The sequence below is a fragment of the Osmia lignaria genome, chromosome 14 (genome assembly GCF_051020975.1).
Source record: "Osmia lignaria lignaria isolate PbOS001 chromosome 14, iyOsmLign1, whole genome shotgun sequence".
In the NCBI taxonomy this organism is placed as follows: domain Eukaryota; kingdom Metazoa; phylum Arthropoda; class Insecta; order Hymenoptera; family Megachilidae; genus Osmia; species Osmia lignaria.
Window position 1 is genome coordinate 4,517,480 of NC_135045.1, and position 16,593 is coordinate 4,534,072.

A 16,593-nucleotide genomic window follows, 5' to 3' on the forward strand; every position below is an offset into this window, starting at 1 on the left:
ATTATTATTATCAAACCTTATATCCTCTAAATCGAATGTCGCTACGATTACTTCTACATCGTCAAGGGCAAACTCTTTGCCACGGTTCAATATCTGACCGTTCAGACTGATGGAGGATCCACCGTTAAAGTAGACTCTGGAACCATCGCAACCACGTAAATTGCTGAACATGTAACAACCACCAGACTTGAATGTGGCTGACTTAACGAGGTCGACGGTGACGTATCCTTTTCGAAGCTCGAAATAGGAGCCGCTACCTTTGAATTATAAAGCATCACGTGAGATTAAGTTATTAAAAAGATTCAGGTACTGGTAGAGAGATGACAGCGATTACATTATAACATTAATCAGAGCCAAATTATCATCTCTGCAAATAGTTTTCTTCTCTGTTTACCATTCACAATAATCTCAACGCCGTCCAGGCACGTTGGAATGTGATTGCTCATAGGGTTCCACAGTTCCTCGCAAATTTCGAAGCCCACACACGTGTCTCTGGTGGAAATAACAGCGTCGCCGAATGGTACCACCGTTTGGCCAGTGATCTGTGAGATCATCCTTGGCAAAAAATAATCCTCCACCGTACGTTCCTGTAATAAAAATCAGAGAATGCTTAACTATTCGGAAGGTCGAAATCTACCGATATACTATGCATCAGGCGTTCAATCTAAGAGAACCTTGGTCCACGGCGAGAACCATCTGGTTTCTCTGTAATTCCCGTTCTCGCACATGTGCATCTTGGGTCTGATCAGCAGAATACGACGGTTCAGGAAGGACACCCGACAGTTGTACGTCACATTCTTGTGCATGACCGGCATACCAACGTCGATTAGCATATCTTTAACGACCGGTGATTTGATGATCGTTGCCAGCACCTCCCAGCTGTGGAGCAAGGTGTCCGACTCGTAGAAGTGGTCCTCGCAGCCGTAACCGCTGTTGGCATTAATTAACAATCTATTAACTATTGGAGTTCGTATACTCTGGATTCTATAATAAAATAAGCAAAAGCGTTCTTCGCTTCTTCTTCCGTTCTCTTAGAAGAAGTCGAGAAGAAACGCAGATCTTACCTAATTTCCAATTCTGGTCCACTTCTATAAGTAGCGCCAGCATCCTTAGCTTCCTGAATACTTTGCAAAATCCTTCTGGAATTCCCATCGAAATCCATCGCCCACTGGTTCAATGTGCAAACAGCCACAGTCACCGTACGACCCATCGTTAAAATCTTCTCTAATTAATTAATCCAAATAGAAAAATCCACCAAAAATCTATCTACCTGAAACAGAAAGAAAATAATTGTAATGTAAAACCATGTTAAAAAGAGGTATCGGTATGATATTGACCTATCAGATTTCATTGATCGACAAGAAGAAATAACAGTACATCAGTTCTCGAGACCGACGAACGTTGATTGATCAATAATTTTCAACGGCAGAGAAAGGGATGGAAAATTGGCTCGACTGGTTCGTGCGACTACGCGAAGGAATGTCTATGAATGCTTGCAAGGAAATTGCCGACGAGTTCCTTGATTAATCGAAGACCTTCGTGACGAACCATTCTATTATTCTCGAGATCGATATGTCTTTTAAACCGTACACATCAAGAAACAACATGCATTTAGGTTCTTGTGACAATTTCATTACCAATTGATGTAATCAGAAATTAGTCATCTTGTATTGATAATGCTAATGAAACGATGTTAGAATTGTTATTCTAAAAGAGGAGACCAAAAAGTAGTTTATTCGGCACCTTGAAGAAAACACAAAAGATCGATAAAGGAAGTTCAAGTTAGATCGAGATAGAACGACGAACCCCGAAGAATCGAGGGTGCTTCGAACGATCATGAAGTAACTGACTCCGCCCCTGTTTCACCGTTGTCAGGACGATCGACGGGGTAGCTTCCACAGAATTTCTCTTCGTCGAGGGCAAAGTTCTTGGTCACAGTTCGCGCGTTACATTCGGCCAAATGGCTACAACTGAAAATCTCCGAGCGAAGATCGAATAATAAAGACTTAAAAATAATGAATAACACCAGTTCGAGGTACACGCTGGATAAGAGAATCTTATGGATCACAAGTTCGAGACGAGAGAAAGTTGAAAAACATCTTGAGAAAGAAATTGTGAAATTCGATAATCATGAGATCGGCAACGAAGAGGATGAGGGTGAAACGGAAGGGAGATAACGAAAAATGGCTGATCTTTTAACTGGTAGCAGGGTCAAAGAACTACAAGCCATGCTATTTCCGGTGCAACCAATTCCTGGTAAGTATATATTTTCTATTAAAGATTTTTATGCAAGATTAAGTTATAAGAAAATTATCAAAATTGTCTTTCTTATTTTTATTTACGAGGGGGTGCGCTAGCAAATTTTAGCAAACTTCAGGAAGTGCAATTACTACAATTAGGACGTTACGATGTACCCCGAAGGGAAACAGAACTATCATTGTTCTCGGTACCATTTGGTACTAGAGAAGATCAATCGAAAGAGACCCTTCGAAACGTGTTGGATTCGCGTTGCATGATAGATGGAATTACTCAGGAAGCTGCGAGGTGGCCGACGGAATGCCAAGTGAATAAACAATTATTTATTAATTACGATTGAAACAGGAGGTGTAATTATTTTTTAAATATCCAGGTACTTCCAGAAAGGGTGAGACACATAGAATACACACGAAACATTCCAGAGCCATTTTACATGGCAACCGGCAAGGAACCACGACCAAAACCATTAGGGGACGAATTTGGATCCGTAGTATTCCGTTATTACCCCACAAGCATCACCAACTACGTTAGTTACAATTCATTTTTTATTTACTATTTCTCGTATATTATAATTGATACATTTAACAATCTTTAGTTCAGCAGATCATGCGTAGGAGGGAGCACAGTTTTACCATTTCCATCAGAATTTTCCACAGACTCCAGTGGATACGAATCAAAGGAAACTGACAATAATAACTTGTTCTTCGTAGCCAGATCTGATACAACAGACAGCAGCAGTGACCTGCATTTCGAATCACGTTTCGAGTCTGGAAACCTCTGTAAAGTTGTCAAAATCACTGATACGTATTATCAGCTGTATCTGAGGAAGGATCTTTATACTCAGAGGCATACACAGTGGTATTACTTTAGAATATCAAATACAAGGAGTAGAACCACTTACAGGTGCATATACATCTTCCTTGGTCATTTATTAATAGAGATCCTGATGGAAAAATAATAATTACAGATTATCTATTGTGAATCTTTGTAAAGAAGAAAGTTTATACAACGAAGGTCTGCGACCATTATTGTACTCGACAGAAGATGCCAAGCAACGTGCCGTTGGGTGGAGAAGATGCGGTGACAATATTGCCTACTACAGAAACGATTCATCGTACGTTGATATCCTCACACAAGTTTCTTGTATACTTATATATTTTCTTTCAGAAGCGACGAAGAGAAGGAAAAACATACGTTGACGTTCAATGTTTCTTTCCCTCATGATAGAGACACAGTCTACTTGGCACATTGTTATCCTTACACCTATACTGATTTACAGGTGAAATTTATAATCTTGGTACACCATATATAAATATGATTTTGGTAATAATTGAGACAAACTTGTCAGGAGTACCTCGCCAAACTTGTCGCTGATCCAGTGAAAACAAGATTCACAAAACTGCGACTGCTATGTCGGACGATAGCTGGAAACGGAGTCTACTATTTAACAATCACTGCCCCTACTTACGATGAAGAGATGCGAAGGAAAAGAGGTATTGTGATCACCGCAAGAGTTCACCCGGGTGAAACACCGTCCAGTTGGACGATGAAAGGAATCATTGACTTCTTAACTGGGGAATCGGATCAAGCAAAAGTAAACGGAACTCTGTAGGACAGAGTAGAAATCTTCTCCTCCTCCACTAAACGCCTACAACTTCTTATTCCAAACGTGGGCAAGTTGCGTTCCTATCATTTATAAGAATATTTTTCGATCGTGTAGGTGCTCCGAGAGAAATTCGTGTTCAAGCTGGTGCCAATGTTGAACCCAGACGGCGTAATCGTAGGCAACAATCGGTGCTCGTTATCAGGAAAGGACCTTAACAGACAATACAGAACAGTGATGAGAGAGAGCTATCCTTCGGTCTGGCATACGAAATTAATGATTCGAAGACTACTCGAGGAATGTGGGGTAGCCATATACTGCGATTTACACGCTCACTCGAGAAAGCATAATATATTCGTTTATGGTTGCCAGAGCAAAAGGACCAATTCGCAAACGAGGCTCTCCGAGCAGGTTTTCCCTCTGATGCTTCATAAGAACGCTGCCGACAAGGTGGACGCAAGTTGAACAATATCTCTTCTCACAGGCATCAATGTGATTGTATACAATTAAGAATTCGTTTGCAGTTCTCTTTTGAAAATTGCAAGTTTCATATGGAAAAGGGGAAAGAAGGTACAGGAAGGATGGTCATGTGGTCCATGGGAGTTCAGTACAGTTATACTATGGAGGCCTCTATGGGGGGATCACAGATTGGATCGAGATCTGGTACTCATTTTTGTACCCAAGATTACGAACAAATTGGTAGAGTTTTCTGTGAAACACTGCTGGATTTCTTTGACCCAGATCCTGTTAAGGTAATCGACAAAACTTTTTCTTAATATCATCAAGTTTTCTTATATGTATATCTGATTCTAATATCTGATTCTTTTGAAAAAGGAGAAACTTCGAAGCAAAATAATTGTTAGGTTGATGAAGGAGGGATCTAGCGCCGAGGAACCAACGAACATCGACTTAACCGATTATTCTAGGTACACTAGTAGTCTCTCAAACTGTTGCGATAAAGTTCTCGCTTATAATTGTTCACGATCCATAGCGATGAAGGAGACACGTCGGACAGTTCGGTCTCAGAAAAAGAGGAAACCTTCATTGAAGGATCCTGGAGCTGCAACACACCACCACCGACTCCCACATTCTTGCCACTACGAACCTTCGAGATGGCGAAAAGAAGGAATAAAAAAGGAATCAATACTAAAAGTTATCTTCGACGCAAAAGGATGCTGGTAAAAACCCTGGTTCCAATACTATGAATATTATAATCTGAAGTCCTAACGACACTGAATTGATGATTAGGCCGGAAGAGCAGTCATGGATCTACCTACCACGGATCCAGGTAGTGATTTGTGTGACTTAACGGACTCAGCGGATGAAGGTGTAACGAGAACAGAAGGTAACATTCTATAAATGTCTTGAAGATCAGTTAAGTCAAACATTTATGCTGCTCGTTGTTTAGATTATTCAGCAAGAATTCGTGAAGATTACAAAAACAGAGAAACAGAAAGCAACGAGAAGGAAAGGGTTACCGATAGTTTGAGCCTACCGGAAATAGTAAGACCCAGAAGTGTTTCGTTGGACGAGAATTTATGTGTGAACAAGAAAGAATCAAAAACCAATAAACGGTCGCATTGTCTTCACTTAATCAGGTACATTTCAGTTAAACATTCAATTCCTATTTTAAATGTTTCTGTAAACGTTTTTGATTCATTGGTACAGAGCGTTTAGACATCAGACGCCTGTGCAATTTAACAATCAAGACATACAAATTAAGCTCAGCTCGCTACGACAACAAATATGGATGGGAGTTCCATTGAACGTCGCAGAAAATATTGAAAAAAGGATCGATCATTCATTTGCAAAGGCACCATTGAGTTGGGGAGTTTCCAATATGGCGTCGACACGAGATAAAATCAACAACGACGTGTTACTTAAGTCTGCAAATTATAGTTATAATTTTTTATAATATAAATTATAATTATAATTTCTCTATTAATTTGTTACATTTTTTGTTTCAGATCTTGCAGGAAAAAATTGCAGTCCCTAGAATACATTACTATAGACGACGATACTAAAAATGCAGAGGGTAAATGTAAACGAGAAGAGATAGCATTAAGCGACACTAGTCCGGAAGTTGAGCAGCAACGTCCTAACAGTGACCGGAAATCAAGAAAGAAAAAATCTCGTCAAAAATGGCAGAAGATAGTGAATTTGAATTCTAAAGTTGAAGAAACCAATCGTAGAAAAACATCTTTTTTAACAATTAAAACTGATTCCTTGAAATTAGTCACCCTGGAAATCCCATCTAAAACGCAAACACGACAGCACAAGATCGATACGAGAAGAAAGCATCGAAAAAATCCTGCTCCCTGTTCAATTTCGAACGGTGGAAAAACTTCGAATGTTACTAAGTCTCAGATAAAGTCACATACTCGAGGTCAAGTACAATTGCAACCATTAATCGTTCCTTTATGTGACACTTCTTCTTCTGACGACTCCAATGACTCTCGTAGGCAAAGAATCTCGAAAAAAAAGCAAAAGAAAAAGAAACAAGTGAAAAAAATTAAAAAAAATGTGTCCATATAAAGCCCAATTGGCAATTTGTATAATATTTGTATTCAAAATATGTTCATTAGGGATAGTGTTTTTAAACGCAACTGTACTATATCTCGTTGAATTAAGGACTGCAATTTTGTTACATAACAAAGATATAACGGGGCGCGTACTAATCAACTAAGAAATAATTTACCAACGTAATTACGATTTTTCCTTAATTCAAATAAAAGAAAGAGAAAAGTTTGTATTTTTTGTGTTTAGGTAAATCAACCGTGCTTTGAGTGACATGCGCGACAGCTATAGCGTTTCCTCCACGTGCTTTTCACCAGATATTGACAAATAATAAATTCAATCAAAACATAACCTCGCAAATTATTTCTCAACACTTTTAATGTTTGATAGCATAACTCGTCACTTTCACTTCGTATCAATTACCAAAGATAAATACTGATAGCATACTTTGCTCGCGGGTAAACTTTTTAGAACAATATGTTTCTTAAATACTTAATTTGATGGAACATACTCTGATACATTATGACATGAATGGTAATTCGTTTTTAAAGGTGATTTATATGAATGATGATAAAGCCCTTTTCACGAATCACTGTTCACGATATTTTCACGAATTTTGAATGATATAATCTTAAAATATAACTCAGCCTTCCAGACTTTACCCAGTGACTACAGATTACAGATCCAACATCCAACATTCGACATGCTCAGTGACTACAGATGTAGAAGACTGGACATGCCTTTGTTTTCGAGGGGTCTTGATTTCAGGGGTTTCAGACACCCCCAGAATGGAAAGAGCACAGCCAGTATAATAATCGTGCCTGTTTTACCAGTTACTCTTTTACCGCATCTCAAACTGACATCTGAAAAGAACCAATTTTCACTCCCTTTGATTCTATTTTTTTTCAAAGTCCATCATTATTATTAAAGAATAAAGAATAGCACCGCAGCTTTCTTCTAGTATACGTTTTATCTGCCCCCTGAAAGTAATTAATTAATTATTAGCAATTTTTAGAGTGGTCATTCTTATAGGTTCCAGCCGTCTCCCCTATAAGGGTTCATAATTAATTAATTAGTGACTGGATTCTTACAAAACCTATATTAGACACTCGCTATAAGTATGTAGATTATGAATCAATTATAAAAGTTCATAAATTATTCGTAGATAGGCCCATTTTTTGCCGGTAATGTCACTACAAGACCTACAAATCATTAAAATAATTGTTTAACAAATTTAACTTCAATTACTTTGGAAAGTAAATCATTTTAGAAAAGCAATAAATTAGTTAAAGAATCGAAGAGTATTTGTAACTGTTATTATTGTATAACGTTCAATAACTATTTGATAAAAATCAAATTTATATTAAAACACAATAATCACTTCTTAATATTGTATAAAAATTAAATAATTCAAACAAATTTACTGGATATCCGTGTATAAAAGTTATAAAAATAATAAATTTCAACAGATTTAACAATAATTTGATTAATAAACAATTGTAAAATATAAAATAATAATTAAACAAATATTAACAAATATCAGATAGAACGCGGAACCGGTGAAGCGGAACGTCACGTTTGATTGCGCGCGCAGCGCCGGTACAAGCGCGACCTGGAGGAAGGTCAAATCTAATCAGTCTTATCGCGACCGCCGAAGGATACGGATCGAGCTGTCAAACATATACCGGTACGGGTTGACATTATGGATATTCGTGCATGGATTTATCAGTGTGTTACCACAAGTGTTACTGTGTGTGGCTATGGTGTTTCCTATAGTGTTTCCCATAGTGTTTTGGAATATTTATACGGATATATTAGCGCGTTTTATGGTGTGGTCACCCATGTGTTTTGACATTTTTATACAAGTGCATTAGTGTGCTGTGTGGTGTGGTACCCCATGTACCTGCATGTGCTTTATTGTGTTTTATGGTGTGGTTTTCTATATGCTTTGGCATATATTTACGGATTTATTAGTGGGTTTTATGGATTGGTACCCTATGTGTTTTGGCATATTTATACGGATTTATTAGTGGGTTTTATGGAGTAGTACCCTATGTGTTTTGGCATATTTATACGGATTTATTAGTAGGTTTTATGGATTGGTACCCTATGTGTTTTACTATAATTTTGCAAATATTTTATAGTGTTCTATAGTTTTGATCTTCGAGTGTTTTGGGATGTATTTGCATGTGTCTTACCGTGTTTTATGGTGTAGTTAATCCCATATAGTTTTGCATGCATATTTTTGAATTATCCTATGTATTAGCATATTAACTACAACAAATTGAGAGAAAACATATATCGTTCAAGAATCGTGATTTTTATGCTTTCAGATGAGTGCTTTGGCCAGTGGGGATACCGTTTCTTTGACGAGCCAACAGACAAGCTATGGGTCAATCTAACAATAAGATGCGTGGCGAGTGCAGTGGTGCAAGTCAACGATCGGTGAGTCGCATGCTTTAAAGTTTCTCCGGTTCCCATCATGTCGTAGGACGAATGGTCCGTAGCGACGGGAATTGGTTGTAATTTTTATTTTTTGAGCGAGCATAGTGACCCACGGATATCACTGTATCATTTTATACAATGATAATCGTGCAAATTGCTTTTTTGTGTATTTTATGCCTTAGCTCAGGATAGGGTTTTCTTGTACATATTTACATATATAGATTTCGAGTTTAAAAATGTAGAGAATTCGGATGACCCTCCGACTTCACAATACACTTTCTTTTTTATATGTACAAGAATTTATTTCGCGATGAGCGGATTTCAATATCAAAGTAATAAGCATGAATACCATTAATTATTATAACTACTTACTTTGATAACGAAATCTCTCTTGAAATTGAAACGTTTTTCCAATTTTACTCATGAAATTGGCATCAGTTTAGTACATATATGGGCTGGCCCCCAGGGGGGTCGGTATTTGCTCTTCAAGCATTGTATAAAGTTCCCCTTTCGTACTTGAAATTTATTCTGTCACGTTCACGGTTCTCGACCCTAAATACTCATTATTCACACTTCAGCCTCACGAACTCTATCACACAATCATTTATCCACCCGCATACCGTTGTGTAGTGAAATATTACCCCGTTAGGATTTTCAAGTTTAAGTAGTGTTGCGAAAAATTTTCAACGCGAGAGTAAATATTATCCCGTTCGGATTTTTAAGATTAAGTAGTGTTGCGAAAAATTTTCAATACGAGATTAAATATTACCCCGTTAGAATTTTCAAGTTTAAGTAGTGTTGCGAAAAATTTCCGGCGCGAAAGTAAATATGACTATACACTGACTAGTATTCGGTGGGAATCCTTTTGGTTTTTAATTGATAAAATTAGTTACAAGGATTCCGCGGCATAAGACCGTGAAACACCATCTCATGGGAGATAAACCCATGCATTACTAGGCCTTTGCAGGCGCAGCTTTAGAATACGGAACATATGAAAATGTGTTACCATATTCTAAACTGTAGTCCTTTTGTCTATACTATGGGCGTCCGTCAATCTGACACCGTTGGATGCAACGTGTTGGACGGGCGGGTAGCGCTCTTAGCGAAGGGGTGCATCCCGTCCTGGCGTTACGACGTCCAGGCGGGGTGGGTGGTATGTAGCGTCGGGCGCAAGTCCAGGGGGCCTAAGAACCTCCGTTGCCAACTGATATTAGCAGTGCACCATGTTTTGTCATAGTTGCTCAATTTTGCTTTTCTGTATTTGTTCTTCAAGCTTTATATTTGCAAAGTCGAGTCACTTTTATTAAAAATAAAACCCCCTGGGGGGGCCAGCCCATATACTAAATCGGAGCCCTGAAATTTCGCCGATATTCTTATTTTTAATAAAGTGAGAATATCATCTTTAGTTTTTGCTAATCATACGTTTTAGCTTAGGCATTTCAGCACACATGAAGAAAACTGGTAGGTGAAAATACCTTTGGCCTTGTTCATTTTTATGCCCAAAGCTCATTCGGGTACTTAGATGTACTCGCGTGGGTGGAGGGCGGTGGACAAGGTTTAGTTTTAAGTGTACATTTTGGCGACTGACAAAAGTAGTGTACCAATAGTGAACCACGATAGAAGTTCCACATGTGTGTGTGTGGTTAGGATGTGGGATTTGTATCGTTTATTAACAATCTTAACTTACTATAACATTACAAAATACTTATCAAGAATAAATTGCAAAATTTTTACATTAGATAATTCAATAAAATACGAAAATAAGATGTATTACTTTAACATAATGTTCACTATTATTTGTCAGTCGATTTCAGCAAAAAGGTATGATTTTATTAGAGTGTGAAAGTTGAATTGAACTCGGGTGTCGGAGGCGTCCCGGGACGTTCTCCCTAGGTGTAGGCATTTTTGCACCCGGGTGGTTGTATGAGAACCGTGGAGTGAATTTTTGTGAGAATGATTTTTGCCCTTTTTTAAATATAGCGATAGGCAGGCAGGTAGTTTACTTCTGGTGTGATTGAGTTTAGTTTATAAGTAGGCAGGGCCAGAGCAAGCTTTCATGTTTCTGTTCGTATTCTCCTCTAATACGTGAGAAGCTTGTATCTGGGGTTGGGAAACCAAAAATCAAGAGAAAAGATGAAAATGCAATTTAATTAATTTATCAATTAATTAATTTAGCATTCTCTCTTGATTTTTTCAAGGCCAAGCCTTATTAGTTTGTAAGTCGTAGTCGTGGTACTAGACCCGATTACAAAAATGAAGTATTAAAGTGAAAGTGCAGTGAAGTGAAATTAAAAAGTGTTTTCTGCTTGGACATTTGCAAAAATTGTGCAGGTATGCGAGTAGCGATTCAAGGGATCGTTGCTCGTTTACGTGTTACGTTTTTACAAATGTCTGAGCAAACGTAAAATTTTCGCGAGTGACTTTTGTGAGGCTATTGCCGAAGAAAGAAGAGGCTATATGCTGAAAAGCCCCGGCAAAATTTGCCCAGAAGAGGGGAACTACTAATGGCTTTCCATCTTCGGATGGACAGTCATTCTGTCACTATGCTCGCTAATTTGTTTTTTCATTTTTTAGTTTTTTTTTTGTATGATCCTTTTGCACATATCGTTGAGAACATATTAAATTCGAAATTTTACGAGTTCAACAGCCAGCTCGTTGAATGGTCAACTCGCGTTTTTATTTCCCCTATTTCCTTTTTCTTTATTACTTTATTGAAATAAATTATTCTTTTCTTATTGATTTGCACATCAATTATATTTCATGTTCTCATTTTAAATAGGTTCAATTTATTTAAAACATAGTCTGGGTGAGTTCTCATTTTATCAAATATCTCTGAGATTGTAATGGTAATTATATTTTCTGTTCTCTGCATTTTTCATTTCAATTGTAATCGAAATTATGATGTTAATTATATTTTCTATTTCAGCATTTTATTGTTGAATTGTTATTTTGTGATTGTTACTGAAATGATGATGTTAATTATATTTTTTATTTCAGCATTTTATTGTTGAAAGGTTTATGTTGTTTGTTTTGGGGGATTTTATGATTTTAGGGAGGTCACTATTTTATTTCAGGAAATTATTCTCCTCATGTATATAATAATCATCTTTTCTATTACAGCATTTTGTTGTTCAATTGTTCTTTTCTCAATTATTGCTGAAATTATGATGTTAATTATATTTTCTATTTCAGCATTTTATTGTTGAAAGTTTTATGTTGTTTGTTTTGGGGGGTTTTATGATTTTAGGGAGGTCACTATTTTATTTCAGGAAATTATTCTCCTCATGTATATAATAATCATCTTTTCTATTACAGCATTTTGTTGTTCAATTGTTATTTTCTCAATTATTGCTGAAATTATGATGTTAATTAAATTTTCTGTTTCAACATTTTATCGTTTAAATTGGTATTTAATGTTATCTCTTTTTGAGAATTTTATTGTTTTAGGTGGGTCACTAATGTAGCCACCTCCACGTGGTGTGACCTGGTAATTGATATCGTTTTCTAAAGACAACGTTTAGAAAGCGATATCAAGCTAAGAGCTACAATAAAAAGATTTATATATTTTTTAATTGGGAAACAATAGTTTAAATTCAAAAAAGTATTTTCGGGATTGCAATATTACCATATAGAAAGTTCAACTACAGTAATTTTATAGTTCCTAACAAAGGAACTTGTATGATTTCAGACTAATTACAAATGACTAATTACCTCTTTCTTTTCGAAGTCGGTTAAAAATAAAATAAAAAGAAAATCACAAAATATGGAATCTAGAAAGAACGAAGTTGTTTGATTCGCAATGGTAGAAAGAAATCACCTCTGGCGAAGATATTTCAAGCAGAGACGTTGTACATTGGAAAGGTCGTTTCTTTATCCATGACTCTGGTCAGGCGCCAGATCTCGCCCTTGTCCACAGAACACATCATTTCTGCTTCAGTTCATTTGATAGAAATTCGCTACGTTGACTAACAAATATTTATCTTCTAACAATTTTCGAGAGGAATTCATTATTGAATGAAAGTAAAAATTTGCATAAATGGAGGGTGGATGGGATGAGGTAGGACGGGTCTCCAAACCGCAGCAACCTCCTCGTGGTGAGACCTGGGCAATCGTTATTATTTGATGAATAATTAATATCTGTATCATTATTTCTATGGTACATTTATTAATTATGCAACAAATAATACGAGCGAATTGGCTGCGAGATATATAGTACCACAGTATCGATAGAACATCAAATTTTTGTTAAAACTTCAAAGTAAACGTTATTTGCGTTAACTTCAAGACGTTCGTTGAATGATGACCACTTGATTAGCGCCAGTGTCGGTCACCGTGGGGTTATAGTCAATAGAAATCTGACACTCCACCGCCGCCCTCCCCAGAGGTCCTTACATCCCAGCAACCCTTACATCTCAGTATTCCTAACATCTCTGCAGCCCTTACATTTCTGCATTCTTTTCATCCCTACATTCCCTACATCGCTTCATCCCTTATATCCCAATATTCCTTACATCTCTGCATTCTTTTCATCCCTACATTCCTTACATCGCTTCATCCCTTATATCCCTATATTCCTTACATATTTTTATCCCTTACATCCCGACATTCCTTACATCTCTTCATCCCTTACATCCCTGCATTCTTTTCATCCCTCCATTCCTTACATATCTTTATCCCTTACATCCCGACATTCCTTACATCTCTTCATCCCTTACATCCCTGCATTCTTTTCGTCCCTACATTCCCTACATCGCTTCATCCCTTATATCCCTATATTCCTTACATATCTTTATCCCTTACATCCCGACATTCCTTACATCTCTTCATACCTTACATCCCTGCATTCTTTTCGTCCCTACATTCCCTACATCGCTTCATCCCTTATATCCCGATATTCCTTACATATCTTTATCCCTTACATCCCTGCATCCCTTACATTCCTGTATCCTTTACATCCTTGTACCACTTATATTCCTGCATTCCATACATCGCAGTACCTCCCTGAAATTGAGTTGAAATTTTTGCGGCTATAAGGACTGCAATTTTATACAAATTTAGTTCCTTTTTTCGCCACCAGGGGGAGCTGATTCGATATTGAAATTTTAGTTCACATTTTTGCCGCCAGAGGGCCAGAAATTGAGCATGATTTAGTTCCTTTTTTTGCCACCAGAGGGCGCTGACGCGACATCGAAATTTTAGTTCGCATTTTTGCCACCAGGGTGCGAGAAATTGAGCCTGCTTTAGTTCCTTTTTTCGCCCCCAGAGGGCGCTGACGCGACATCGAAATTTTAGTTCACATTTTTGCCGCCAGGGGGCCAGAAATTGAGCATGCTTTAGTTCCTTTTTTCGCCCCCAGAGGGCGCTGATTCGACATCGAAATTATAGTTAACATTTTTGCCACTAGGGGGCGCTGCTTTTTTCGAAATTTTTTTGCGAAATTCTCGAAAAAATAGCGTCCCCTAGCGGCAAAAACTTACCTTTACTTACCTTTACTCGAAGCAGTCTTTATAATATATCTATTATAAGGGATGCAGAGATGTAAGGAATGTAGGGATGTAAGGAATGTAGGGATGAAAGGAATGTAGGGATGCAAAGAAAGTAGGGATGAAAAGAGTGTAGGGATGAAAAGAATGTAGGAATGGAAAGAACTTAGGGATGATAAGAATATAGGGATTTAAGGGATGAAAAGAATGTAGGGATGAAAAGAATGCAGGGATGTAAGGAATGCTGGGATGGAAGTAATGCAGAGATGTAAGGGATACTGAGATAGCATTGGCCTATAATGAGGGATAAAATTATATATATAACTGGAAAATGTAAAATAAATGAGGTCCACGGCTGAGACCCAGAAGAGGGGTATAATCATAAATGTTATTCCCCTTTGATGAGCTTATTTAATAAGCAAAAAAAAATAAATGAAGTAAATTACATAAACTCCTGAAAAAAATTATACTGGCTGTGCCCTCTTCATACGGACCTGATTTCATCCCGGGGTGGGGTGTTAAGGACCCCGCTGCGCTAGCAATGATCTCTGTGCGCCGATCTGATATCATGTTGGGGTACTAAGGACCCCGATACGCCAGTGACTATATTTGCATACCAATAATACAGCATCCGGGGTGCCAGGGACCCCGAAGCACCAGTAATTATCTCTCCATACCGACATATCATCACGGGGTGTCAGGAACCCCGAAGCACCAGTTACACTGTTTGCATACCGACATTTTGGCATCCGGGGTGCCAGGGACCCCGAAGCACCGGTAACTGTCTCTGCATACCGACTTATCGTCACGGGGTATCAGGAACCCCGAAGCACCGGTGACACTATTTGGATACCGACATTTTGGCATCCGGGGTGCCAGGGACCCCGAAGATCCAATAACACTTCTTACTTACCGACACTACGGCATTCGGGGTATCTGAGACCCCGAGGTACGGGTGACGCTGCATACCGATACTATCCACCGGGGTGTCAGGGACCCCAGACCAAATAGCGAAATATAAGACCTAAAAACGAACAAATCGTGAAACTCACTTGTTCGGACTAGTGATGGGTACAACTGGATTTAGCGAAATATAAGACCTAAAAACGAACAAATCATGAAACTCAGTTGTTCGGACTAGTGATGGGTACGACTGGATCTAGCGAAATATAAGACCTAAAAACGAACAAATCGTGAAACTCACTTGTTCGAGGTAGTGATGGGTGCGACCGGATCTGTAGCGCGTGCACACTATAATTATTTATTATAAAACAAACTTGTAAATAATTTAGGAATTATTCACTCACAAACAATGAAAATGATATATTTGTAAATCACATACGATTTCCAATCAATTACAGTTATCAGCTATTACAAAATCTGTTTATTATAATAAATTATTAAAAAGTTTCGACTCACTACATAACTGAAATAAAATTGCTAATTACAAAAGGAGTTACAAAACGTTAAAAATAGACTCACAATCAATAAATAAAAGGATAAAATAATAGGCGAGGCACACAGATGTAATAGAATTAACACATTCATGCTTCTAATGAGTTTATTCAATAAGCTAAGAACACAAATACAGTAAATATATATAAAGCGCAAAGTGTTGCGGGGTCCCTGACGCCCCACGATGATATCAAATCGGTGTGTAGAGAGCACCATTGATGCAATCGGGTCCTCGATACCCCGGATGCCATAACGTCGATATGCAGAGTGTCACTGGTGCCTCGGCGTCCCTAACACCCCATGCCATCGGCCATTGCGCTATCTATATAAAAACGGCGCAAACTATTCGTTAACTTACCGACTGCCGAAGGGTCGGTTATCGACTGTCGGGAGTTCAGTCGATAATTTATTGAGTAGTTTCCGCCGCTTTTGTATAGATGGCGCAGTGATCGAACTTTAAAAATACTTAATTCTAGGCGGTCTTTTCAAAATATAAGTTTATCAAATAATTATTCTAATAATTGTTCCGTCTTGTTTTTGTGTAAATAACGCTGAGGTCGATTTTTGAAATATTTATTTTATGGCGGTCTTTTTAAAATAGAAATTTGTCAAACAATTATTTGAATAATTTTTTATTGAATAAAAGAGAGAGAGTCAATAAAAAGAAAGTATATTCTGTTCTTACATAAAGCTGGTTTAAAGATGCCTGCGAAAATGACTTGGGGAATCAAATTTGTAATATGTATGCACAGGTAAATTATTGAGTCTAAATGAAAATTTGAAATTCCTTTCTTTATAATGTTTTTTTCAGGAAAACAAATCTCTTGTTTAATC

The 16,593-nt window shown here is 37.7% G+C and overlaps 2 protein-coding genes across 9 annotated transcripts in view; one reads left to right on the forward strand and one right to left on the reverse strand.

Annotated features, from left to right (window-relative positions):
• Positions 1–15,569, reverse strand: part of Nadsyn (NAD synthetase) — a 19,652-nt gene extending 4,083 nt beyond the window's left edge. For 4 of the 8 annotated variants that reach the window (XR_013063446.1, XM_076692167.1, XM_034330450.2 and 1 more), the window contains exons 1-5: positions 6,888–7,032; positions 1,065–1,270; positions 675–930; positions 395–587; positions 17–257 (exon numbers count right to left, since the gene is read on the reverse strand). Coding sequence is in view for 7 of the 8 variants with exons in the window: in XM_076692167.1 (XP_076548282.1) it covers positions 17–257; positions 395–587; positions 675–930; positions 1,065–1,210 (836 nt within the window). In the remaining variant the exon portion in view is untranslated. The other 4 variants (XM_076692166.1, XM_076692165.1, XM_076692163.1 and 1 more) reach the window with 4 other exon arrangements.
• On the forward strand, positions 2,141–6,394 carry LOC117607149 (cytosolic carboxypeptidase 2). Its single transcript, XM_034330444.2, has 15 exons — positions 2,141–2,256; positions 2,346–2,563; positions 2,630–2,782; positions 2,852–3,159; positions 3,224–3,370; positions 3,424–3,535; positions 3,605–3,850; positions 3,977–4,309; positions 4,384–4,611; positions 4,694–4,785; positions 4,851–5,037; positions 5,108–5,204; positions 5,268–5,457; positions 5,528–5,743; positions 5,827–6,394. Exons 1-15 carry the CDS (start codon positions 2,184–2,186, stop codon positions 6,392–6,394), a joined length of 3,168 nt encoding a protein of 1,055 aa, XP_034186335.2. The 5' UTR covers positions 2,141–2,183.
• Positions 15,570–16,593: the final 1,024 nt, after the last annotated feature.

What these genes read in the sequence shown, in the direction of transcription:
- LOC117607149 (XM_034330444.2), top strand. Translation starts at nt 2,184, where the DNA reads ATGGCTGATCTTTTAACTGGTAGCAGGGTCAAAGAACTACAAGCCATG. An exon ending in ATAAGAACGCTGCCGACAAG is followed by an intron (nt 4,310 to 4,383) that starts GTGGACGCAAGT and finishes ATTCGTTTGCAG; the next exon opens with TTCTCTTTTGAAAATTGCAA. An exon ending in AACAACGACGTGTTACTTAA is followed by an intron (nt 5,744 to 5,826) that starts GTCTGCAAATTA and finishes TTTTTGTTTCAG; the next exon opens with ATCTTGCAGGAAAAAATTGC.